Genomic DNA, 27,980 nt, shown 5'->3' with positions numbered 1-27,980 from the left:
GTTGGGCCCAGCAATTTGTGGTTTAACCAGCCCTCAAAGTGATTCTGACAGAAGCTCATATTTGGAAACCATTGCTCTACCAAACCAGCTAAGAGTCAGAGATTTTTTTCTGTTTCTGCTGGATACAAAAAAAATTAGCTAATTTGGTAAATTCTGTTTAAACAACTGGGTCCATGTGCTAAATAATAAAAATGAGTCAGACCAGTTAGTTGAGTGACATGATGATCTCTTTGATTATGAGAAAGAGTTGTCATCCTGTTTTTTTTTTTTTTTTTTTTTTTTGGTATAACAATAGAGGAAAAAATTGCCTTAAACTCCTACCTCAACTGCATGGTTTCTGAACATATGCATTTTCTTCTTTTTCAGCTACTTTGGTGGACCCACTGAGATGACTTTTACATGTTTGCCTGAATCATTTATCTAATTGTTTCTTCATCTCTTGGTCATTCATTCATAAAATATTAAATATCTACTACATGTCATACACTACATATATATCAGTGACAAAAACAAACAATGATCCCTTCCCTTAAGAAACTCATTTCCTAAATACACAGCGTCTCCCTCCACAACTAAGAAGGAATACAACTATCTCAAAACTAGAGACAACGAGAAGTTCCAGAAAATCGAGCTGCATGGAAGTCAAACAAATATATAAAGAAGAGATACTCATCCAGACAGGTAGGAGGGGTGGAGACGGAGCAGAGAGGATGCAGTGTGGTGGCAGTAGGAGCGGTGGCAGCAGCAGACTGGCAGGAAGTGCAGTCACATGTTTTAAAATCAGGAGGGACACCTAGGGAGCACTCCCAGCTCCTCACCAGACCACAGAGCTCACAGTCCCAGCACCAGGGAAAATCAAACCTCATTGCTTTTGACTGTGCAAACCAGTGGGGGTTGGGGTGGAGGAAGAAACTGCTGGTCTCAGCAGAGTCTGCTTGTTTAAAGGGCCCCCACAGTCCTAGGACATCCACAGACACACCGACCATGGGAACGATGGTCAGGGCAACAGCTAGAGAGGCACCAGGCCCATATGGAAGTGGGAGAAGTGCCTGGAAAAGGGGCAAATGCTGAGCAAGAGGCATTGTTTCCTTTCAGACCCCTCCCCAACACACCGTGCCACAACAAGGTGAAACGGGTTGCCCTGTACTGACAAATACCCAAGGCTCTGGCCCTTACAATGTAACAGGAATGACAGCTCCGCCTAAGACACAGAGGCAAACAAACAGGAGGCTGTCAAGATGAGAAGACAGAGAAGTATGGCCCAAAAGGGGGAATGGATCAAGGTCCCAGTGGGAGAACTAAGTGACGAGGAGATAGCCAACCTAACAAACCAGGAGATAGCCAACCTAAAAGATGAAGAGTTCAAAACACTGGCGATAAAGATGCTCACAGGCTGACATATATGTTTAAGTACGGCAAATGCATAAGGAAAGAAGTGAAGGCTATGCCAAATGAAACGAAGGAGAAGCCACACAAAACCAATAGTGAAGGGAAGGAAACCAAGGTTCAAACCAAGGATTTGGAACATAAGGAAGAAAAAAACAGCCTATCAGTACAGAATGAGGAAACAAGAATTGAAAAAAATGAGGAGAGACTTAGGAACCTCTGGGACAACTTTAAACGTGCCAACATCCAAACCATAGGGGTGCCAGAAGGAGAAGATAAAGAGCAAGAAATTGAAAACTTATGTGAGAAAATAATGAAAGAAAATTTCCCAATTTTGGCAAAGAAACTAGACATACAAGTCCAGGAAGCACAAAGAGTCCTGGGCAAGCTGGACCCAGAAGGGACCACATCAAGACACATCATGATTAAAATGCCAAAGGTAAAAGATAAAGAGAGAATCCTAAAAGCAGCAAGAGAGAAGCGGAGAGTTCCCTACAAAGGGGTGCCTATAAGACTATCAGCTGATTTCTCAAAAGAAACTTTGCAGACAACAAGGGACTGGCAAGCAATATTCAATGTGATGAAAAGCAAGGACCTACAACCAAGATTACTCTATGCAGCAAAACTATCATTTAGAATGGAAGGGCAGAGGAAGTGCTTCCCAGACAAGGTAAAGCTAAAAGAGTTCATCATCACCTAGCCATTAATGTATGAAATGTCAAAGAGACTTACTTAAGAAAAAAAGATAAAAACTATGAACACTAAAATGACAACAAAGTCACAACTATCAACAACTGAATCTAAAAAATAAAAACAAAATCCAACTAAGCAAACCAGAATAGGAACAGAATCATAGGTATGGGGATCATTTGGAGGGTTATCAGCTGGGAGGGGGAAGGGGGAGAAAAGGGGAAATGATGCAGGGATTAAGAAACATAATTGGTTGGTACAAAATAGACAGGGGGAAGTTAAGAAAAACATAGGAAAGGGTGAAGCCGAAGAACTTACATGCATGATCCATGGACATGAACTAAGGACGGATGGGATTGCTGGAGGGAAGGGGGGTACTGGGCAGAGGGGAGAAAAAGGGGGAAAAATTGGGACTACTGTAAGAACCTGATAAAAAAATATACTTAAAAAAAAAAAAAGAAAAGAAACTCATATCCTAGTGGGGGAGATAGACAAAAACAACAAATGATAAAGTCAATAAGTATATTATGGGGAATCTTAGAAGGCAAACGATGCTATGGGGGAAAAGAAGAGTAGGACAAGGTAAAGAATTGGAAATGCTGATTACGGGAAGTGGAGATTTCAATATTAAGTAGTATCACAGTAGACTCATTGAGTGGGTGACAAATGAGCAAAGGCTTAAAGGAGTTGATGGAGAGGATCATGTGATATATGGGAAGGACAGGTGATCCAGCAGAGTAATGTAAAGGTCTGAAGGAGGGAGCATGCCTAGTGTGTTTGAGATACAACTAGGAGTCAGTGTGGCTGGAGCAGAGTGAACACAACGAGGATTTAATAAATGAAGGTCCTAGAGGAAACAGGGTCAGATCAGTCTGGAAGTCATTGAAAGTCATTGTAAAAACCTGTGTTTTTACTCTTAGGGAAACAGGGACTCTCTCAGGGTTTTGAGTAGAAGAGTGGCATGATCTGAATTATGTCAAAACATTTTCATTAATTTTCCTCTAAGCCTATGTACAAATTCATCAACTATTTATGCAGTGGGTTAGGAGACACTGCAACCATTTTTTTTCCCTTTTATGTATGTTCATCATGAAGTTATTTAAATGTATTTTCACTAAGGTAAGTTACTTTATTCGTTAACAAAGAAGAAAAGGATTTCTTGGAGACAATTAGAAGATAGCATTGGATAACAATCAGTTCTCCTTTACTTGGGTCTTGTTTTCTGCCTTTCACAATGTCTTTTTTTTTTTTTTTGTATTTGCTTCCTGAGGCCCAAGAGTATAACCTGGGGTTGGGGTGCTTAGATTGTTTTTTCACCAGGCAACTGACAGCTAACAGAATTATGAGTGAAATCTTGGAACCTGATTTGCCATCGAAGTGAAACTAAAATGGAAACCTGCATTTGAAGAATGGCTCTGTCAGTGACTTATTAAAACCCAGTGCCCAGTCCACAAAATCTCTACAGAAGGTAATAGATTTGCCAACCTTTTGGTAAAACAGAACAAGGGGTAGTCTATCTGAGCAGAACTGTGGAAACTTTTCCATCAAAATCCAATCCTAGAACTTGCTTTGTTTGGTATTACTGTGACCTCTAGTACTGGAGGAACTTTTCTGAAATTCGCAGGTGGGAAAGGGAGTTGTAGACTTAAAAAAATTATCAGGTATTATTTCTTTAACTCATTTACTCATTTATTTATTTATTCATCCATCAAATATTTACTAAATACCTGTTAGAGTTAGACATTATATTAGGTTCTGGGGAAACACATATATAAGTGCTCGTATTCCTTGAAAGAGTCCATGAACTACCTGGAGACACATAAATAGCAATAATGCATGGCAGAGAACAATGATTTTTATTTTTTAAAAGTCCAAACGCTATGGATTTCAGAGAAGAAAAAATAAAGCTCTAACTAGAGATTTTGCAGAAGGCATCATGGAAGAGGTAAATTTGATTTGGTCACAAAGGTGCATTTATGTGCATGGTGCTGGGAGGGAGTGCGGTTTAGCCAGAGGGACCAATCTGCAAAGGCATGGAGGCAGGACTGTATTAGTAGTTTCCCAGGTAAGAGGCAAAGACCGCCTAAACTAGCCCAGGAGTAGGTGGTAAAAAAGAAAGAGGGAAAAAAAAGTTATTGCTGAGGCCATTTCAAGAAAACCTAAAATGTCCATGGGACATTTAGCTGAAAGAAGTTGGGTGTAAACAACACATTTGGTACTTTGTTGGCAAACCCTCCTCTTTTATGTCTGAGAATAAAATGAATATGGGCACAGTCCCTATCCTTAAGAAGTGTATTGCCAATGAGAGAAGTGGACACATAAAAATGATAAAGTAAGATAAATAAGTCCCTTGTTGATTTCTTAAGGACTTCTGGGCCCACAATTAAATGGCCAGGAACAGGGCATAATGACAAAATTAGGGTACAACAAAAGACTATATTGGAAATAGCTACCCTTATGCATTTCTCTGGTTTAAGGAACAATGCACTATTGTCCTGTCCCTTTATTCAAAGCAATCTAAAGTAGCGCAATTCAAAGCATCATCTGGAGATTAACAGCATTTGCCAGTCCTGGGAACTTGTTCAAAATGCAAATTCTCAGGCTCCACTCCAAATCGCCTGAATCAACAGGTGACTGTATGCACATTCAACTTTGAAAACTACTGTAGTATAAAAAGAAAGACATAGTATAGGATAAAAATTCTCAAAACAACCAAAATCTTAAGAATCGAGGCAGGTGCCCTGACCAGTGTGGCTCAGTGAATTGGGTGTCATCTGCAAAGTGGAAGGACGCCAGTTGGATTCCTGGTTGGGGCACATGCCTGGGTTGCAGGCCCAGTCCTTGGTCAGGGGGAGAAGCAACCCATGGATGTCTCTCTCACGCAGCAATGTTTCTCTTTCTCTCTTTCTCCCTCACTTCCCCTCTTTCTAAATAAATAAATAAATAAAATATTTTTTAAAAAGAATCAAGGCATGCAAGAATCAAGGAAAAGAGAAAGAGATTGCCCCTGGTTCATATTTTTAAAGGACAAGTGTATAACTAGTCTTAATTTTCTTAATTTTGACATAAATGTGAAGAGAGAGAGAGAGAGAGAGGGAGAGAGAGAGAGAGAGAAATGGTCAATTTTTAAAAAATCAAAAGAGAGGAAAAATCTAAATTACAGAGAAATAAATCAACTAAAGAGGTAAATCACATGACTTTGAACAAACAAGCAAGCAAAAAGGAAAAGAAAAGAGAAAAAACCTTTAAAGCCTTTTCTAAACTTTAAAAGTATGAACATATTCTAATGAGGCTTCTAATTTCAGGTCGATTTGCCTTTGAGTTTCACATCCTTTGTTTTGCTCTGAAGCCTTACCATTGAGGAAATGTTCAACGTAAGGGTCTCTCGGGATTTTCTTTCTACACACTACAACCTGGCTATGTATCCAGCTACTGTGCCAGGTCACATTCTCAGGCCCAGGAGAACGTTATTTCCCTAAGTAGACTAGTTGTTCACGTCCTGATTTCTACAGCCAGGATCTGCACAGCCTTCCCTTTTATTTAAAATATAGTCACTGAATCTTAGGTGTTTTGCTTGTTTTAATCCTAAACTAAGTTGTCTTCTCAAATAGAGCATAGTGTTTGTGTGTGCATGTGTGGGTTTTTAAACACATGACAGGTTAGTATTGATACTTTGATAAACGACAAACATCCTTGCCATCTTCTCATTATTAAACTAGATTCTTTCCTCTTTATTATTGAATTTTTCATTTCCAGTGCACGTGTATTAAGAGAGGAAGCCTAATATAGGTAACGGGATGCCATTGTGCATAATGGGAAAAAGGAAGACTGCTGTTTCCCAATGCCTGTTAGCGTGAAAACACAGCCCTGGATACCTTCTTACGCTTTTTGACTCAGGAGTCCTATGGGCCTGCCTATGACTGCTATGTGAACTTACTGTTCCTGCCAAATACATCTGCTGGATGTCAACGCTGCTCTCAGAGAGGTGCTGAGAGGCTGTATTTGCAAAGACTGCCTTCCAAAAGAAAGAAAAAGGGGAAAAATACTGTTTTTAATAGTGTCCTGTCTATTTTTCAATCCAAGAAATTGTACTTTGCCTATTTTCTCCTGGTCCAGGCATCCCTGGGGTAAGTACCTATTTATTCTGAATTAGAAATAACCAGGTATCTCTGTTTTCAGAGTCTAGGTAAAGCAAGTTTACTTCTATGGGTGACCCAGGCAGGATTCTGTGCCTTGTGGCTGACCTGGGCTAGCACAGCTGTTTGTTCCTTTTTTGCCACCCCACCTTGCTGCACTGCCTTCGTTGAGGCAGCTTGCCTGCCACGTGCCCCAACAGAGGGCACTCGGCGAGTTCCCAAATTCTCACAGGAGAGGCTTGAAAACTCTTCCCATTCTAGAAACTACTACATGTGTGCCTCCTATGGTATGTGAGCCAATTTAATCCCTAAAGTTGATCACATAGTGGCACAAAAAACTTTCAAAATGTCCAAGCTCAGATAGCAAAACCTAGGCTGCACTTAAAACCCATGTCAGATGACAGCAGTGACTCCAGCAGAAGGCAGAGGGAAATGACACAGCACTGATTTCTTTTTCTCTCCTTAAGACTGAGTGGGAATGGACGGAGCACACAGGCAAAGATTAGCCATGTAGCCATCTTGGTATTTTCCCATCACTTTCCTATTTTGACAGTGTTTTTTAAAAGTGGCGTTTATGTATTTTTTTCCCTAAATGGTCCTTAAAAGTAACTCTCTAACTCCTCATACCTGTGCGTGAAGCAATAACATCTTGAAACACTGATGTGTGTACTACTAGCTTTCATTAATTTCACCGATCCCCGAAGGCGAAGCCACATTGGTGACAGCTAATCAAGACCTATTTAGGGCAGCTCAGGGACCTTTATCAGCCCTGTATTAGCTCTGCACTTTTAATGGGGGCTATAGTTTCTCAATTACTACTTGATTAAATAATGTGTATGCATTTGCCAACATACTTCTAAAGTGGGACGCAAGCTGCAACTGCCTACCTGCCCAGAGGTGAGCAGAGTATCTCACACTGGCTGTGTCACTTCTCCAGGAGAGTTAACATTTGTGCCAGGCACAAATCATATTCTTCAAATGCTGAATGTGGCACCATGTAACACTGTCAGCCCCACAGCACTTCTAGGGTATGTCAGGCTTCAGATGTATTAATGAAAATGTGTAAATGACAGCAAGCTAATATTATATATGTATACCAATCATTCAAATGGGAAACAGAGATCCTTTGTGGCCCAGATTATTCTGAATATAAGACCTTAAATTCCCAAGATTTTTGGTTTGTTGAAGGTTGCTGTTTCCCAGAAAAAAAAAATAGTTTGTAAGTGAAAATATGAAAGTGAACACTGCTCAAAGGACCTAGAATTCCAAAGGAAACTGGGTCCCAGAACATAAAGGAAGAAAAGGCAAATGGCCTTCCCTTTTTTTTCTCCCAGCCTTTCTAGCAAGGTCACACTTTCTAATTAAGAAGCCAAATAATTTTAGTCAGTAACTGATAAGAAATAAATTAAATTTCATTTGGTTGTAAAAGTATTCTAATATGCCTAAGAGTTGGTTTAAAATCACTCTAAGAAATTTAATAAAACACATATTTCTTATACTACTTCATGTATTCTCAATGAGAAATACCTTAAAACAAAAATAAAAATGACACCCACCGAAAATGAGGGAGCGTCATTAAAAAAATTTTTTTAGAAAAGATTTGACAATTTGAAGACGTTCTTTGAGAAACTTCATTTAATAATTTACCTATCATGAATCACTTAACTACTAAAGACACAATTTTAAAAAATTCTATAACTTATGCATCATAATGCTGACATAACCTCTTTATTAAAAACTGGATGAAAAAACGAGCCCTTGATAAAAGTCCCCATAAGCACAGGCAAATAAAAATTGCTTTACAAATATTTTGTTAATTTAATGTTAAATTAAATAGGCATCCCTCCATCCTGACTTCCTCATGCCTACAATGATGTATACCACTTACTTTCATGTACTTAGGAGAAAAATATTTACAACTTTTGTTAGGATATAACCAACAGACAATTGTGCTAATGGACCCACATGATTCCCTGCCATTAAAATGTCTTCTTTGATGCAAAATTATCTGAAAATGCTTCCAGTAATAACATTTCAGATTGTGCTGTTATTCTCATAAGATTGTTGTGTGTGTATTGTGGGATAAAACAGATCAGTAATTTATGTTGTTGTCTTTAGGACCTATGGTTGTCAATATGGCAAAAAAAAAAAAAAAAAAAAAAAAGATGTAAGATTGATCAGTAAATAAAAACCTGGTAGTTCTGAATTTGAATTAGAAGCTTCAGTTTAAACTTAGAATAATTTTATCTTTAAATAATATACACAGCACACGCTGTTTATATATTAGCTCTGTCAAATGAAAAGACCAAGAAACAAAGAGCAAGCCAGTCTCAATAAGCACCTGTAGCACCAAGATTGTGCTCTCTTAAATACTAAAAGGAGAAGGATCTGAATCCACGTTTGTATCATGATATGTACAAGAAGAGTGTGAAACACCCTATCATACCAGGAAGGAAAGAAGCTATTCAAGACAACTAAATACATTTTAAAAGGACTCAAAAGTCAGTTTGAAGAGATTCCCACATCCCCAAATAGGATAATTTGAATAAAAGGACATAATTTTAGTGAATTGAAATATAACAAATATGTTCAAGTACATAAGTCAGCAGGTAAATATTAATAATAATAAACTCATTGGTCACTTTTAAATGATGCTAGGGAGCCAATGTCTTAAAGTTGATCAATAAAAAGGATTGGTACTATCTCGTGGTAACCAATGGTTAATGAGGGCAAGTTTCTCTTTATAAAGCATATCAGAAATGATGAAATACCACCATTCTGCAACCTCCAATGAACTATTGGGCCTAGACATGATCATTAATGATAGCTTACATAAAAAGAGAAAACTAGACAGTCTTCCTCCTGATAGCAGTATCACCCAATGGTCCAATGATCTTAGAGGGAAAAAAATACCTTGAAGCTAATAATAAAGACTCAATATAAAAATATCAACATAAAAGGAATATCATGGGGCACAATGAGCAAAATCTACATTGAAGAAAGCTCTCTAGAACAAATAACTATTTTTTTAAAAATAATAGAGCAAGAGAGGTGAGAAGCTCAAGATTCAGAGAAATATAGGTGATATATCAATTAATTGCAATCTACAGACTTTATGCTAATCCTGATTGGAACAATGTATAGACTTTAATGCTAATCCTGATTCAAATTAACTGTTAAAAATATTAATGAGATTACTGGAGAGATTTGAAAACAGACTAAATACATAACGCCATGAAGGAAGCATTGCTGATTCTTATGTAGGACCAAAGGTGTTGTGATACATGCTAAAATATTTATAAATGAAATAGTATGACGCTTGGCATTTTCTTCAAAATAATCCTTGGAGAGGGAAAATGTGGCTATTGGTATAGATGAAATAAGGTTGGCTATGAGTTAATAGTTATTCAATCTGAGCAGTGGGTATACAGAGGTTCATTACACTATTAGTCTCTCTGTTTTATGAGTTTGACATTTCCTTTTATAAAAAGATTAAAAAATACTCTTTTTTGAAATTTAACAATGAAACCCTTAGACAATAAAATCTGCACAACCAAAGTTAGGACAGAGATTTAAATCATAGTGATGGCAGCAACTTTTGAGGTCATTTTGGTCAATCTTTGTAAACTAGATTTTACCAAAACCATATCTTCTGCTCATTTCTAAAACACTAGCACAGTTATCTTCTTCAGTCTGGTTGTATTACTCAGGGAAGCAAACAGAAGAATGAGACTCATGAAGAAGACAGTAAGAAAGTATCAAAAATGTTTGGCTTTTTATCCCCTATATTTATTTTAGTAACTCTATCAATTGACTGATACTTGGAAATCAATTTTATCAGGTGAGCTTTTCCTTCTATACAAATAGTTCTTCTCCTCATCAGAGCCAGTAGAGAAATGCATCTCCCAAAACTGTTCTCTCCTAGTTCTTGTACAATCCACACATCTGTCACAGTGCTGTCTCACAGAAAGCTCACAGTAACAGCCAATTAGATATAAACACAGAAACATATGACATGCTAAGTTTTTCTCTAGTACCCCAAATGGTTCTAGGACTTATAGTTATAACTAGGGGATACCCAAGTGCTAATTGTGACTAATGAAAAAAACAAATATGCCTAATTAATTGCATTGCTCTGGGCTAGTGAAAGACCAAACATTTCCAAAGCCCCTGGAGAATGGTCATATTTATGTAGAATGCTGTTACATGTAAGATTACTTCTTTGAAGCATATGCCTTCTCCTTTTATCTCTACTGCCTGTCTCTGTAAACAGCTTATGCTACATTGATTTAAATCTAACCATTGGGATTCTTCTTGCTAACTCTAACAGTAAAAGGGGACAGTATTATGGCTATATTTGTCTTGCATCTCATTAGAAGCTGTGTGTTTTTGGTGCTCAGAAGTAGAAAACATTAAATTCAACCCACATTGTCAATAGGAGATAAAATTTTAAAATAATTATCAGCATTGAAATTATACCCATTAGAAACTGCATCCTATAAGCACATACCCCAATATAGTTAAAAGTTTACATTTGATAATATTGAAGAGAAAACGGTACTCATTTTGAGGAATCAGAATGTTAATACTGGAATTATAGTCAATTTATCCATAGTATTACATAAATTAGCAAAATTCACAGCGAAGTTAAAACTTTAGCAATTACTTTCAATATTTTCCTTCAACAGTTCTTTATTAGAACTAGATATGTGAACTAAGAGCTATTGATGTATAATTCCACTTCTCTCCCATATACTCATTACCTTTCTAAGGGGAAAGAAAAAATGGCAGGCAAAAGAGTTATGTGGACGATGAGAGGAGTGAAGAGGAAACAGGGGAAGTAAGGAGTAGGGAAACACGAGGGGAGCAGGGCGCAAGAAAAGGACGCGGAAAGGGTGGTTTAGAAAATGCTATAGGAAAATGGATGCAATGAAAAATGCAAATAAATTTTTTAATAATTGAGTAAATAGTATTCAAACCTCATTTTAAGAATCCACAGTTAATGATTTTAAGTAATGCATAATTTCCATATGATTAAAATGTTCAATACCAAGTTTTGGTGTTCGCAATCATAGGAATTAAATGCATGCATGAAGCTACACAATCTTATTAGAGAATCAATAGCCTGTTTGTTTTGTGGTCTCAGGTAAATTTTTGCCCTCACTTGCAAAACAGAAATGTTAAGAAATTTTTGGCTAAAGTCCAATTTAATCAATAGCAAATTGAGCTAAATAAGAACAAAGCTAAAGATATCCTGGGAAAGCATCCAGTGATTTTTGGAGCCTCAAGCCAATCAAAATGGAGAGAACAGAAGGTGGTGTAGGTGGAATTAATGGGACCTAGTTGCTGGCTCATCAAGTCATCATAATAGTCAAAAACACACAGCAATCAGTTTGAAAAATAACTCTGTTCATTTGATAGCTGACTAAAAGACTCAGCAAAGATTCAGCATAAAGAACAATAAGGCTGCTTCTCAGAGGACTCACCTGTCTTTCCCGGTTTCCTTCTTAAAAATCCCATCACAGTAACTCATGCGCTTCTCTGTGGTGACATAAATTTGGGCACTTGGATAGACGTCAACAGTCTTTTTCAACATGTTGTAAACGATGCCATTGCCATCTTTCCTCATATTCCGGAAAGGACCCCAAATTACATAAATAGTAGTGTTTGCCTCCTTGAAAAAATAATCGGGGTTTTTTAGCAAAAGAGGAACGCTGGTATGGGACACAACTCGAATCATCGTCATGCGCCCAACATCTTCTTCGTAGCCCTTGGTGGGGGCATTGTTCATTCTCCAAATGCAGGAGGACTGATCTATCTCATTTCCCACCTTCTGGCCAACCATCTGACCTGAGTTTGACACTATAGCACAAAGGTCACAGTCCAGTTGCAAAGGCTGAAAAACAGAGAGAAAAGATGGGGGGGCGGGTGTAAATTAGTGAGGTTCACCTATTCAAACAAGTTTCTCTGAGAAAACAGAAAACTCAGATCTTATGTATAATTGCTGAGCATAGGAATATCTGAATGTATACACAGCCCTACAATGACTGTCACAGGTTATCAAGCTAAGGGAATGCTTTTTTTAAAAAAAGTGAATACAAATGATTAAGAAATAATTTTAAATTTTATCCTCATGTGTTGGTTTAAACTTAAACAGAAAAATTGTTTTTTTTTCTCCACTCTAAGTAATGACTTTTCATTCAAAACTGTAATTTCAAATGAAATAAAGAAATAGGAAAAGATTTGATCTCTTTAATAAGGATGATGGCTAGAAAGAAGGCAAAAGGAATATATCCAGGCATCAATTCTATATTTTACTTATATGCATGAATGGTTATGTAGCAGTTGACGGAAATATGGAAAACTGAGCAATCCAGAACTACCCAAGACAAGTCTCAAGTGGGCAAAATTATTACAGAGACCCTTAAGAACTTTTTTTGTATCCCCAGGTTGGAGCTTCTTTGGGTTTATGTTTATTCTAGATGGATACGGAAAGGCTTCTCTTATGAACGCAGGGCAGGCATGTGCAGAGCTAGTCTCTAAAGTTACTCGAACCACCACCCTAGCCTCCCTTTTTCACACTGATGAGGTAACAGAGACTCACGGAGGTTGAGCACCAGCTTTGAGGACTTGTTGCTAGACTGAAGTTGCAGTGGTAGATTCAAGTCTAGATCTTCTCACTTTGAAAACACTGCCTTTCCCATTATTCTCTGATTCTTTCCTCTAAAACTAAGTAAATCCCTTTTGCTGATTCCTTCCCACATGGAGAAAAGTCACCCTATCTTTTAAGGCAGTGATAACAGAGCAATGTGCTTTCTTGATACACATCTTTCTCATCTCCCTTCTATGAGATTCTACATTTTATATCTGACATTTGATTCTAGATTTTGATTGTTCTTATTGGTCAGTGGCCCTTCCCACAATCAGACATAATCACCTAATTATGTCTGTCCACCAGACAGTAAATTCTGTAAGAGTAGAGTCAATGTTTGTCTTCATTTCAACCCCACTCTCCAAAAGTCCCTGGAATACTATAGGAACTCAATATATAGTAGTTAATTACCATTAAAGCAATTAAATTAAAATAATTTACTAGGAGTCTGAACACTGAACTTGATATTAGCGTAAGAAAAGGACTTTTCCAACTCATCTAGGATGGTTAATTTTGATGAAAAGAGAAAATCAGTCTAAAAGAAACACATCAACATACCAACAGGTCAAATATTGGTGGGAAAAGTGTCTCAAAAAAGTCACCAGGATAATTATCACACAGCTGTAACAGATAATTTTTTGTATCAATGGTTGGAACCCAACATAGTTACTGAGCAACTACTATGCACCTGGTACTGTTCTAGGGGTTGGGGATTCCACTATGAAAGTTTTAAACAAATATTCTTGCCCTCATAGGGTTTATATTCAAGGGGAGAAAGGCAGTAAGTAAATCCACATGGTATATAATATGTTAGATGGTGAGAAAGGGGGTTTAAGAAGAGTGTGTGTGTGTGTGTGTGTGTGTTGGTAGAGTAATCAGTAAAGGCCTCAGGGGGAAAATGATAGTTGAGGAAGGACCTGAATGAAGAGGATGGCTGTGGGGATATATTGGGGGAAAAGGTATTTCTGAAAAGCAAAAGCTAAAGTCACTGCCAACTCCCCAAGGGAGGAGAGGACCAGTCTGGCAGAGCATAGAGGACAGCGAGCACACCAGGGCCAGAGAGATGACAAGGGAGCCATTACGGAGGGCCTTTAACTTAGGAACGCCACTGTGGGGCTCCGAGCAAAGGAGGGACTGATGTGAGTTGTGTTTAACAACTTTGGCTACTGTGTGGAAAACTGACACAAAGAAGGCAAAGACAGAAAATGAGAGAACAGGCTCCTGCTACAACTGAGGCAAGATAAGTTGGTGCCTTAGAACAGGTTGGGTAGCAGGGAGGTGGTCAAGAAGCTGCCTAGGTTGGCCAGTAGATGGGATGTAAGATATGGGAGAAAGACGATTAAGGATAACTTCTAATTTTTAGCTTAAGCAACTGGAAGACTGGCGCTCAGAAAGCAAAGGCTTCAGGAGGAGCAAAACCAGGGGAGGAAGAGAGGAGCTCATTCCCAGACCTGTTAGATTTGAGTTGCCTTCAATACAGACTTCCACAGCAAAGGTCATAATGAGACCACACAAACTGCTTTAAATTTTTCCTAATTATTAAAGTAATATGGACTTGCTATGGGAAACTTGAAAAAAAATGGATAAAAGAATGAAAAACTTTCATATATCTACCACTTGATAATTGCTACAATGTTTTGTTGTATTTTCCTCCTACACGTCTGGCAACCTTGAGTTGTCATTTGATTTCACACCTTAAGCTTTTCCACGTCAAGAAATAGTTCTTAGAGATATTTTTAATGTCTATGCAATATTCCATTACATGGGCATACCATTAGTGTTTGCCTACTGTTGGGCATTTAGTTACCGGATTTTTTCTACTATTAAAAAAAACTGCTTTGAAGAAGATATTTGTGCTTCCCCTTGTACTTTGAATGCTAACAGTTATAAATCAATTTAACTTTATTTCTTTGATTTAGTTTTCATTGTACACTTATAAAATATGCCAGAGAAAGTCATTTGAGATGTCAAAATTAAGAATTCAAAAAAAACAAAAATAAAAAAAAACCTTGACTTGTAGAGGCCACACAGTCCATTTATGAGGTATGTTAAAACTGCTATCAAAAGGATTGTCCACCACACCTGCTACAGTAAGATTTCTGAACTAAATGCAGCAGATTAGAATAGGTTCACTCAAGGTAGGTACGTATATTGGAACACTTGAAAATGGGGTTCTGAAGGTTGGTGCCATGGTGAAGACTTTATTAATGACCAAATGGAAGCCCAAGAAGGTGTCTCTTGAGATCAAGCATTGCTCTAAGACCCTTCCCAAAGCATCTAGAAGCCTACAATCTTTTGGATGATAAGGAAGAACACAATATTCGTTCTGCCAGGCGATTTGCAGTAGGGCACAGCATCCATTACACTTAGCTGAGTCCTCCAAACTCACTCGGAACCATGCAAATCAATGCCTGATTTAAATCATGTGTGTCCCATGGCATGGGACTTGTCACCAAGATGCACATGATGTGGGTAAGTTACATTCAATTTATTGTTCCAAGAACTTGCTTCACTGTATAATAAAAGCACTTGGGGGATTGTATGGACTCCATAAAGTTTTTAAAATTAAAAAAGAAGAAGGAAGATACAAAGAAAATGCCTTTGATGTATTCTGATCTGCAAAATGCAACAATTTGCATTGGATTTCCCAGCCACAAGAGAGAATTAGCTGGCCCTACTGTAACAAGGCTTAATTTATAAATTAATAAGAATCATCATATTAGTTTCACTTGACAGTTGTAACCTCTGAAAGTAATCAATAAGATATCACAATCTGAGAAGGGGTGGGCTGGGTGGTGGGGAGCAAAGGGAGAAAAAATGGGACAACTGTGATTGAAAAACAATAAAAAATTTTTTTTAAATGTTAAATAAAAGTAAAAAAAAGAATATCACTGGGAGAAAGGTGGGACAACTTTAATAGAAAAACAATAAATAAATTTTAAAAAAAGAAAGAAAAAGATATCACAATCTGTTTCATGACAATTATGGGGTCACCAGCTGACTAACATCTTGAGGCAAACAATGGGAACAACATCCTTTTATTTAAGTAACAAATATGTAATTGGGCAGAGCACTATGAATGCAATGCCTTTGGAGGGTAGATGATAATTTTTTAATTGCTTCTTTCTTTCATACTCTTCACTTGGCTGTATTGCCACCATGGTCTGAATTTTAAGGAACTTCTACATACTGCTTGGTCACAGTCCTACCTAGCTGTGACTTTCTGAATGAGGTACTAGGAAACATGGCTGCACGTGGTGACTACTCCATTTACCACTTCCTGGAGGAACCATCCTTACAGTGTGATAGGACTGCAGGGCTAGATGACTGAAACATTCTTTATCTTAATTGAAGCTTCAGGTGCTTGCTAAGGCCCAAGGGACTCATTTTAACATTTGAAGGCACCTTCAAACTACAGTAAGCTATGATGAAAAAGAAAGAAATACCTAGTCACAAATAGATGGTTTGACCCAAGAGCTGCGCTTCCTGGTTATCTCAGCTCCTTTTATTGGCTTTATCCTTGCACCTTGAGATCTCAACTTCCTTTGTTAACATGCACTGCTATTTCTTGAACTCATTTATATTATTTGACTTGGGGTCCTTGCTTGAGAATTCATTCCATGTGCTTCCACTCACTCGGTTCTACCTCAGTAAGCAGTTTCTTTCTAGATTGAGGCCCTAGATTTTCTCAGGCTTTTGGGAAGATTTATCTGGTTCTATTTTATCAAGCCCTCTCTTTATTCTAAATTCTCCTTTTTCATTGATTTTTCCTTATTTCTGTTGTTGTTGTTTTCATTACAAACAAACTTGACCTCTTAATCCTTTTTCTCTTATATATTCAAGATATCATCAAGCCAATGCTTTTGTGGGGCTTGGGTTGTGTCTATAAACTGAGATCCCTGAAAATATACAGCAAAGCCTGTCTGAGCAACTGTGTCCATGTTACAAGAAAGCCCACAAATGCCAAACACTTATTTTCATTTGAAGTCTAAAATATTGATTTTTTTTTTATGGTAACATCACTATATTTGATTTGGGTATTTTCTCTCTCTGTAAAAAGATACTAACTCTGACCTCCATATCTGGTTATAAACACTCGGCTTGAGGAAAGTTAAGAATTGGATGACATCCATTAAACAACCATGTAGTTTTTACTTAATACCTGCTCTGTGCAAAGCATTGTGAAGGGTAAAATAATTTTAGAAGTCTAATCAGTGGGAGTTTTAACCTCAGTATCTGATCAACTAGATTCAATTCATATATTGTACTATTTTAAAGGCTGAAGAGACTGCCTTGAAAATCGAGTTTTCTCTCTGCTAAAATGAATCTTCCTGTCTGGGGCACACAGGGAGAGGGAGGAAGGAAAGAAGCAATGTGAGTGAGATGTGTAAGTATAGTGTATTATTTTTATTGGTAAAAATATGAATGAACATCCCTTATGGACCAGTCACACATTATTCCACTCAGTTCTCATAATAAGTTCTTCAAAAGTTAAGTTTTTATTTCCCAGTATAGTGTTGAGGCAATTGAGATGAACATGGTGTCCAGTGGACATTAGATATTGTTCATGTTCAAAAGAGGAGCATGTTATGTTTGATGAAATGCATTGACATCACTATTAAGTGGGAGATAACGAAACTATTTATTATTATTTTGCACTACTCCTAGTATACATATAAGCAAATACTTCAAATCTCATCTAGTATTATATTAAAATTATTTGTATTAAATTATAAATTAATGCTTCTAAACATGCTGGTGGCCAAGAATTTCAACAAAATAAGAAAACTTTTTAAGTTGATGAAAGCCTCCTCAGGAATGTTAGGCTTTGTGTGTGAGTGGGATTTACCTGTCCTTTCTGGCAATGGTGTTACCATGAAATAAGAAATTATGTATACATTTTTCTTAATATTTTCAGTTTGTAATATGGCTGCAATTTCTGTCTCAGATAAACTAATCATGACCAGTTTTATTAGGTTCAAAATTCTCCTTCGCATCTTACTCAATTTGATTTTCAAATATTTTTTACAACAGCAGTGAATTCTTTTTCTTTCTAAAGCATTAAATGGTTACAGTCCATGTCTTAAAAAAAAAAAAAAAAAAAGATCATGGCAGATAATGTTTTAATAACCTTATTTCCATGGCAAAAGGGAATACCTCTTCCCTGCATATAAACCTCCTTGAGGTAAATTCACTTTGGAAACCCACAATGGCTGTTTTCAAGTCCTTGGGAATCAAAGTTTGCTTAAGATTGCCATGTCATTCTGTAAGTCATACATTGTTCTCTCCATATGGATAAAAACTCCAGGGCATTGGCTGACTGAGATACTCTGCTCATACTATAGGTCATTCTTATTTTTATTTCTTATAAGCATGAGTATTTGGCACAAATGAGTATTTGCAAAAATGCTGAAGAATGTGAGCACAAGATAATCAAGAAAATCCTGTATTCTCTGATACAATGGGGGTGGGCATGATGGAAGATGTGTATATTCTCATTGCTTTTTCATAGTTTGCAGCATTTTAAGTCAGCCTTAGTTTTCTGTGTTTAGGTATTTGTGTGTAGACCCTAGAAATCAATTTATCATGACATATCCAATTGGTTCTTGCCTTATTTTTTTTTAAAGGAAAAATGACCTAAACTAACAGATCAATTACTCTGACTTTTGTTGAGTAGTCACTTTTCCTTTCAAATTAGTAAACATATAGTTAAAGAACTCTTCTGTTTCTCTGTTCTAAATTTATACACACACAAACAAATACACCTGTACACAAACTTCGCTACCCTCATCCAGCTGATGAAATAGCTCACTCTCTTATCCACTTTTATTATCCTCCTCCTTACCAACCACTCTGGAAAGCTCCTCTCCTCTCTTCTGTGGGTAAGGACCTGACAAATTGCCCTATCCTTTTGGAATGATATATTGGGAAAACTGCCAGGCACTTTACATTTTAATCAGTAAGAAGAATGAAATATTTAACCTTTACTTTTTACTTTGTGAAAAAACTTACAGACAATAGAATAGATAATTAAAATCTGTGAATTAAAACTTGCAAAACAATGTGGTTTCCCCAACAAAGAGAAATGGCCATGTATGAAAGGTCACCTGTCAACTAGTTCTAGTTATTAAATCTTTGCATTTATCACTGAGGTGGCTCTACAGAAAACGAAGGTCAAGACATTAAATTATGAACAGTCAGGATTAGAAAAGGTCACCAAAAACGCAAGTAAAATTTAACCAAACCTGCTAATGCTATACCCTGGAAGCAAACAGAAACAGCCAGGGGTGAAACACAACACTGAATATGCTCATCTACCTCCCTGCTTTAGCCCCAAATGGAAAATGAGTTTCCAGTTGATGTCTTAAAGTCTAAAATGCAACTTTCTCATCTCAAATCAAAACAGGAGCTTCAATAAATATTTCAGGACAAAAACCACATTTGAATCGAACCAGCTTAAATTATTAAAAACATTGTTTTACACAACCCTAATGGTTGCTTTTGTTTCAACCATAAGAATACCATTTAAAATACTGGGGATGGGGTACTCCTGGCATGTTAAATACTTTACAGGACAATTAACTTACCACTCACTAATTTACTACTTTAATGTTGAAACAAATGAGATCTTTGCTTTTCATCATCCAATTTGGATGGATTTGAACAAAGCAGCTTGAACAAAGCTCCAGAGACACGCTCTTCAGTTGGCTGCCATTTACTCCTCTAGTCTTTCTGAATGTCTTTAGAGTTTTAGTTTTAGAGGCTTCAACATGTATAATGATGCCATTGGGGAATAGATTTTGCCTTTATTCTCCTTGATGTGCTTCTGAGGTCTTTCAAGTGAAAGGTACAAAAGAGGCATTAACAATCTGGCATTGTTTTTATTGCTTGACAAAGAAAAAATGTATTTTAATTTTTCCCGTGTTTCAGGAATGATTAAGCAAGCTGTTTCCATCTATATGGAGTCACTTTCAGCAGACCTCTAACTGTGAGCAAAGAATTGTGAAGACTGTTTTAGGGAGAAATCAACACAGCTCAGCCAAGCCAGCTTGTAAATGTACTTCTTTGCCCCTCCACAAACCAGCGACTTTCAGTTGGTGCAGCTCTCAAAAGCAGTGTGTATAAATCACACACTACAAATAACAGCACATAAAAAGACAGATTTGATAACCTATAGTTTGGCTCTGACTCTCTGTGGATTTGGGATATGGCATTTACCTTGATTCCTGCCTGGTGGCATTACATCCAAGCATAAAACTTAATATGGTGATACATAAAAATGTTAATGTTAAGAAATAATTCTAAAACAGGCAACATAAACCTGTGCTTCTCGGTTACCACAGATAATGTGTTCTCTTTATTTGAAAGTTCCTTGAGAGAAATGGATTTGTATAATCATGTAAGCATGCCCAAAATAGCAGTTTGCTTTCTCTGGACTGTAAGGCAAAAAAATGGGTCTCCCTAAACCAAGAAAGAGTTTTCTCCCATGCACTGGAATAACAAGTCATTCTACTTCATTATCACTATTAGGTCATAATAAAATTTGACTAATTCTGTGACTAACTTTCCTCAAGCTTACTTTCCTCTCCTTTCAGGAAGATGAGCTCAGGGCTGAGTTCTAAGATACCATCCAGCTAAGAGAAAACACTGATGTATGCTATGGTATTAGCATCTTAACATGTCACTCAACTAGGGACATGGTTCTCAACCAGCTGCACAGTACAACGACCAGCAGACCTTTTAAAAAATTATAATGGCTGGACTCTATTCCTGACCAAATGAATCAGACAGCTCATGAGGAAGGCACCTGCACATAAATATTTTTCTTGTAAGTTCCACGCATGATTCCAAAGGGCATCTAGGACTGAGAAACATTGTCTTAGAGGAATCAGTGGTAATAGGAGTGGAGCTCATAATGCACGGGTAAAGGAAAAAGCAGCAAAATGGTCAATTTGTATCCTTGGGTCCTGAGTGAGAAAGATACCCAGGTAGTGAAACTTTCCAGTTACCCCTCAAATACTACCGCATTGGTGAGTGGCACATTGTTGGGGCCTAGGACAAGCACCCCCAAATATCCCACAGTGGCATGCTGATTATTTCTAATGAAAATCACTCGAGAAGTAGCAAGACTGGGAAGAGCTCTCTGACTCTCCTCAGTGTCTATAAAACGGCTAAGGAACAATCAGACTAAGGAGGAGACAGCTATATCCCGGATTTTAAGAATCCAGGGATGAGAAGCCTTTTAAACAAGCTCTCGTTAATTTTACTAATTTACTGCCCTAAGCCTACATTGTACTTAAATTCCTTACTATATACCCCAAAACCTATTTTCCTTTGTCTTGTCAAACCTCCAGAAATTTACTGTTTCTTTATTTAAAAGATACATAAACAGTGTGCTCTCACAGAGAATTATTATTTTAATCTTCCTGTGTACATATAACAAAACTTGGGATTTTCTCCTGTTATTCTGCCTTCTGCTGATTTATTAATAGCCAGCCACAAGAACTCAAGAAGGGTAGAAAGGGGAATTCCCTCTACTCAACAACATGAAATTAGCCCTAGAAGTCAGAGGTTATGGAGAGCAAATGGAGAAAATATTGGAAATTTGCATGTAGTACCAAGCATGAGAATTTTTATTTCCCACAAAGTTACTGTTAACTAAATAGCATTAGAGGTCATCTGGATGTTTTAACTAGAATTTGCTTTGGGATCCAGGAAAATCATGTTACCTTATGAATCCTCTTAAGTGTCATGAGAAATTTCTGCCAGCACATAAGGGTTGTGGTAAATTGAACATTTGTTGACATGCATTCAATACATTTTAATCTTGTTTTATTTTTAAGGCTGAAGGATGCTTTAGTTTGAGAGGAAAGGATTGGTGGAGATATAGTGATTGTGAATATGAGAGAATGTCACACTAATGGAGTGAAAACCAAAGGAAAAGAGACATCAATAATTTCAGAATATAGTTGGATCGGTAGTCTCTGAAAAGTTAGCATGGATGGACCTGGAGAGCGTTATGTAAAGTGAAGTAAGCCAGAGAAAGACAAATACCATATGATCTCACTTATATGTGGAACCTCGTGAGCAAAATAAACTAACAAAATAGAAACAGACTCAGGGACAGAGAACAGATCTACAGCTGTCAGAGGGGATGTGACTGAGGGCTGAGTGAAAAAGGTGAAGGGATTAAGAAACAAAAACCTCACAGACACAGACAACTGTATGGTGATTACCAGAGGGAAAGAGGGGTTGGGGGCTGGTAGAAGAGGGTACAGAGAGGATAAAGGTGATGGAAGGAGACTTGACTTGGGGTGGTGAGCACACAAAACAATATACAGATGATGTAGTATAGAACTGTACACCTGAAACCTATATAATTTTACTAACCAGTGTCATCACAATAAATGCAATTAAAAAAAAATAAACAGACCCATAGATACAGAAAACAGATTGACAGCTGTCAGAGGGCAGGGGCGTTAGGGGGCTGGGTAAAAAAAGATGAAGGGATTAAGTAAAAACACTCAAAGACACAGACAACAGTATGGGGATTATAAGAGGGAAAGGGGGTGACGGGAAGGAGAAGAGGGTAAAGGAGGGATAAGTGGTAATGGAATAAGATTTGACTCTGAATGGTGAACATACAATGCAGACGATATATTATAGAATTGTACACTTGAAAACTATATGATTTTATTAACCAAATCCAGCCAAATCAATTCAATAATAAAATAAAAAATTAAATGAGGATTAATTGAACACACAGGAAATAAATAAAAATAATTTTATTTCAGAAAAGAATATATTGGGTAGCTGGATGGATAGCTTTTGAAAAGGTAGAGACAGCTCTTTCTATGAAACAGTAAAAACATAAAAAAAAAAATTAAGAATCAGAGGAGAATCAGATGACTTTACAAGAGAGAACTGCAATTAAAGTTCACTCCAGATTTCCTTACATTTCTCTACAGCAGTAAGGGTTAACTGTCTAGAGATGGTATATTGAGAGGTAAAGTTAGCAGACTTCAGGAGAGGGATTAACTTTTGAGAAAGAGAATATCTTGAGCAAGAATGAAAACGATTTCCAGTTGCGCCACAGCTGGCCATTATAGGTTTTTGATTAGCCTACTGAAAGCTTATGCATTCTTTCTAGGATGGTTCAAGAGCACCAAAGCAGGACTGAAGAAAGGAGTGTGCCAGCCTGATTGAGGACGGGAGATTGTGGTGAGCAGCGTACTGAAAGTTCAAAACTGAGAAATAATTATGGGCACTAGTAACATGGACGTCAAGCTGAAAATGAAAGGCAATGATGGCAAAATGAGCACACAAAGGAGATAAGGAAACATGAATATTTTAATGGGGTTATGTCCATTAATTGGAGAGTGGGAGAGAAATGTTTGCATTGTATGTCCTGAGACCGTGTTTATCTTCGAAATAAGTAGCAAAAATGTGGTTTATCAAGCTTTAAATTAAGGGTCAGTGATTCTAATTGGAACAGATTTTAGGGAAGAAGCTGTAGTCTGTCATTCCTTCTAGCTTGAAAATGCAAAACCGAAATATAGAGGATATTCAAATTCATTATTGTTAAAAAGTACTGGCATTGGAATGTCTGCTTCAATATGTTAATTAAAAAAATTCTGACCAACTTTCCCATGGAAGATAACTGAAAGAGCTAAAAACAATCTAAAACCCATTTCTTTAAGATCATTCAAGACCTAACAAGATAGTGAGGACCTGTCAACCTGGGAAAGTCGGGAACTCAGGGAGGCTCACCAACACTAAGAACTGCCTTTGCCCTGGAGGCATTTGTGGCTCTGGAACAAGTAGTTGAGCTGTCTCCAGGACCTAGGAGTATCAAAATCATAATCTAGAGCCCCAAATGGGTAAATCAACATCTACTTTAGACTAGGACTCCTCAAATGTATTCTAAGAATACATCTGAAATAAACCAGTGGCAAAATCTATTACCCTCTTTCATGTCAACACAGGTTGCCTCTGAAAACCTCAACTTTGAAAATTGCATTATCTAGTCCTGAACTTCTAAGGACCTTGGACACTTATGGAGAGCAAAAAAAAAAAAAAAATCTTCTCAGAGGAAGATAGCATCATCCTAGGCCTCAAAGTATTGCTACAAATAAATTTTCAAGTACAATACCCAACACACAATCCAAAAACCCAGACATCTGAAGGGAAAAAAAAAAACACCATTAGAGAAAACAAACAGAAACAGTGCCTTAGGAACCCTACAGACAGAATGACAGGGCACACACCAAAACAACTGTGTTTACCGTGTTGAAGGAGATAAAAGCCAACTGAAAATGTTGATGGAAATGAAAACTATAAAAAGTGATGGAGCGTATGTGCAAAAGAACCACTTAGAAACTCTGGAAATAATAAATATAATAGATAAAATGAAGAAATCAATGAATGTATTTAACAGCAATTTAGACAGAGCTAAAGAGAATTAATGAACTAGAAGATAAAAGCAAGTGTTCAGAATGAAACATAAAATATTTTCCAAAGTATAATCAGAGACAGAGGGAATACAATGAGAATGCCTAAAATAAATTTATTTGATATACCAGAAGATAGGACAGATGAAATGGACAGAAGACAATGACTGGGAACTTTCCAGAACTTATGAGAGTCCATAAATCAAAAAGCTCAGTTGATGAGACTCACGGGAAAAATAAATAATAACAAATCCACATCTAAACATACAGTGAAACTTCATAAAACAAAAACAAAGAAGAACTTAGAGAATCAAAAATTGCCATAACAGCAAAAATAGTTGGCTTTCAAATAATATGAGTTTGAACTGTGCAGGTTCACTTATAGGTGGACTTTTTTCAATAAACATACAATTGGCACTTTGTAGCTGTGGGTTTCACACCCATGGATTCAACGAATCACTGATCAAAAACAACATTTCCATCGGTGGTTGGGATCCCCATATGCCAAAGGCCAACTTAAGTTATAGTTGGATTTTAGACCGGGATAGGGTTGGGGGGTGCCATAATCCCTTATAGTGTTCAAGGGTCAACCTTAACCTGGGTGGGGGTAAATAAAGATAAAATATTTTAAGCTACTTACACTGTCATGGAAAGAGGGTAAATGTGCCAAATAATATCATATTTTCCTAAGTTTAGGATGCCTACTGTTATTTCTAGGGGAGCAGTTCTCAAATTTTGATCTCATGTCCCATTTATACTCTTAAATTATTGAGGACTCCAGTGATCTTTTGTTTATGTGATTTGAATATATGTCAATATTTATCATATTAAAAATTGAAAATGAGAAAATTTAAAAATACTCATTAATTCATTTAAAAATAACAATAACATGCCCATTTCATATTAACATTGACAAGTAACTTTTTCCCACAAAATAGTGAAAAGAGTGGCATTATTTATATTTCATTTTTGCAAATATATTTAATTGAAAATTGCTGAATTTTTATATCTGTTTTTGCTCTAACTCTCTTGTAGTGGGTTGTTTCAATTAAAGTAAATTTTAAGAAAACCAACTTCACACTGGTATGTAGTGGGAAAAAGAAGATAATTTTATATATTTTTCTTTGAATCTATGCCAAAATTTGACATGTGGCAATTTCTTAAAGTTTATTTGCACTACGAAATCTGAAATCATATCAATAAACTGTTCTACTGTTACATTAGAATCCATTGTTCTATCTTGTGCTTTGCATGGATCTCTAACTCATGTATGATTTTGTAACATCACACATTGGTCATTTGAAAAATGTTAGTCCAATGAGCCATACAATTATTTTAAATGTTGAAAATTTCTAGTGTGTATTTTAAACACACTTATAGATAACATTGCCACTGATCTCATCAGAAAAACCTGTAAGTTTGGAGAAACTGGAAAGCTGATGATGACAAATACAACTTTGTCAAACACATGCTAATTTTGACTTGAAAGTTCAATTTTTGTCACTAGTGAAATACGCTGACTTCTATTTTCCTTAAGTGACAGCCTCACTTCATTTTCTAGAAAATGTATGCCAAATACTGATATATAAATATTCATCATTTGTCTGTTGGCTGCTATTCATAATGAAAATGATGTTTAATGACCTTAGAACCCATGAAGTTTTTCAAAATAAAAAATTGGATAGTAAAGAGTAAAGGAGGTCAAATGTATGGTGACAAAAGAAGATTTGACTTGGGGTGGTAAACGTTCAGTACAATGTATAGAAGATGTATCATCAAATTATACACTTGAAACTTATATAATGTTAATAACCAATGTCACACTGATAAAATTAATTAGAAAAAATTAAAAAATAAAATGTTGGGAGGGAAAGAAATCAATGTATTTTGCAATATTAACAGTAAAATCACATGATAATTTCAAAAGTAAAATCAAATGATCATATGATCATCTCAATAGGTGCGGAAAAAATTGATGAAGTTCAATATCAACTAATGATTAAAAACTCAGTTAAGGGAAAGTAGGGAGCTTCCTTAATCTAATAAAATGTTTCTACAAAACAAAAATTCTGTATCAATTATTGTAGTACTTCACACTTAATAGTAAAATGTTGGAAACTGTCACTTTAAAATTGATAAGAACAATGATTTCCACCACCACCATTGTCATTCAATGCACTAAGATCCCAGCCAGTGCAATAAGGCATGGAGAAAAAATGAAAGCTATACGGGTAGTGAAAGAAGAAACAAAAAGATAATTATTCACAGATGATATGATGGTCTATAATAATCCACATATAATTTGTTATATTTTTATTAGTAGGATTGCTAGATGCAAATCAGAATATAAATCAACTGTATTTTGATATATCAACAACAATAAAAATTTAAGTATATAATTTATAACTGCATCAAAATATGAAATACCTAGGAATGAATCTAATACAATATGCACAAGACCTCTGTGGAGAAAAATATCAAAATTTTTTGGTAAACATTTTAAAAAGCTACACAAATGAAGAGATATAACATGTACATGGAATAGAAAGCTTAATGATATAATAAAGATGTAAATTGTCTTAAATTGACCTATAGATTCAAGGTACTTGTAATCAAAATCTCAAAACACTACAAATTTCTTCTGTCGGTGTTTAAAAGCTGATTGTTATATTTATGTAAAAATGCAAAGGGTTACTTAAGGTAATACACACTGAAGAAGAACAAGATGGTACTAGCACAGAGACAGACTAATGGGTCCATAGACACATTAAATAGCCCAAATAATTTGTAATGAAAGTGCCAAGCAGAGTACTGGAGCAAAAAATCAGGCTTTTAAGAAAGTGAAATGGGAAGAACTAGATAATCTCATGGAAAAAAGTAAATGTTGTCCCTTACATATACATAAAATTTGTTTCAGGGGAATTGAAAACCTATAACTAAAAGACAAAACAGTAAGCATTATGAAGAAAATATAGGAGAAAACTTGCATAAAATCAGACAAGGAAAAAAAATTTAAGCAAGACATAAAAGCACTAACAGTAAGGGAAAAGATTGATGAAATACATTAAATTTAAGAATGGCTGTCCTTCACAACAACATTAAGAGAGTGACAAGGCAGCCACAGACATTTTTCTCCCTCTCTGTAAGGGAGGGGTGTGTGTGTGTGTGTGTGTGTGTGTGTGTGATGAAATAATATAAGAAATACATAATAAAGCCTTACAAATCAATAAGAAAAGACAGCAGCCAGTCAAAGCAATAGAAAGATGGATAAAAGATTGTTCTTACATAACAGAAATTTAAATGGCAAATAAGCATCAGAAAAAGTGCTTATCATTAGTAATAAGAAAAATGCAATGAGCTGTTACTATATATCTACCAAGTTGCCTGAAATTAAAATATTTGACAATCCCAAGTGTTAAAAAGAATGTACAGTACCTGCAAGTTTCATGCACTAACTGGCATGAGTGTGGACTTTACACTAATGCTTCAAAAAACTATAGCATTATCCTGCTTACTTGAAGATACATGAAGGATAATTTTTTAACATGATAAGGACTATCATTCTGAAACCAAAACCAGCACTGCACGTACCAGTGCTCTCCCAGAGTGGCACAGACATCTTGTATTGTAAAATGGTAGTTAAGTCTTTTTTCAAAAATGGTGTTT

The 27,980-nt window shown here is 36.4% G+C and overlaps 1 protein-coding gene across 1 annotated transcript in view; it reads right to left on the bottom strand.

Moving 5' to 3' along the window:
- Positions 1-27,980, bottom strand: part of ST6GALNAC3 (ST6 N-acetylgalactosaminide alpha-2,6-sialyltransferase 3) — a 518,021-nt gene that overhangs the window by 200,149 nt on the left and 289,892 nt on the right. The window contains exon 3 of the mRNA XM_090271687.1: positions 11,699-12,108. Coding sequence (XP_090127813.1) covers positions 11,699-12,108 — 410 coding nt within the window. The remainder of the gene's footprint in view (positions 1-11,698; positions 12,109-27,980) is intronic.

This window comes from Furipterus horrens, unplaced genomic scaffold, assembly GCF_987537825.1.
Source record: "Furipterus horrens unplaced genomic scaffold, mFurHor1.1.pri manual_scaffold_3, whole genome shotgun sequence".
Lineage (NCBI taxonomy): Eukaryota > Metazoa > Chordata > Mammalia > Chiroptera > Furipteridae > Furipterus > Furipterus horrens.
This window is presented reverse-complemented; position numbering and strand designations above follow the sequence as displayed.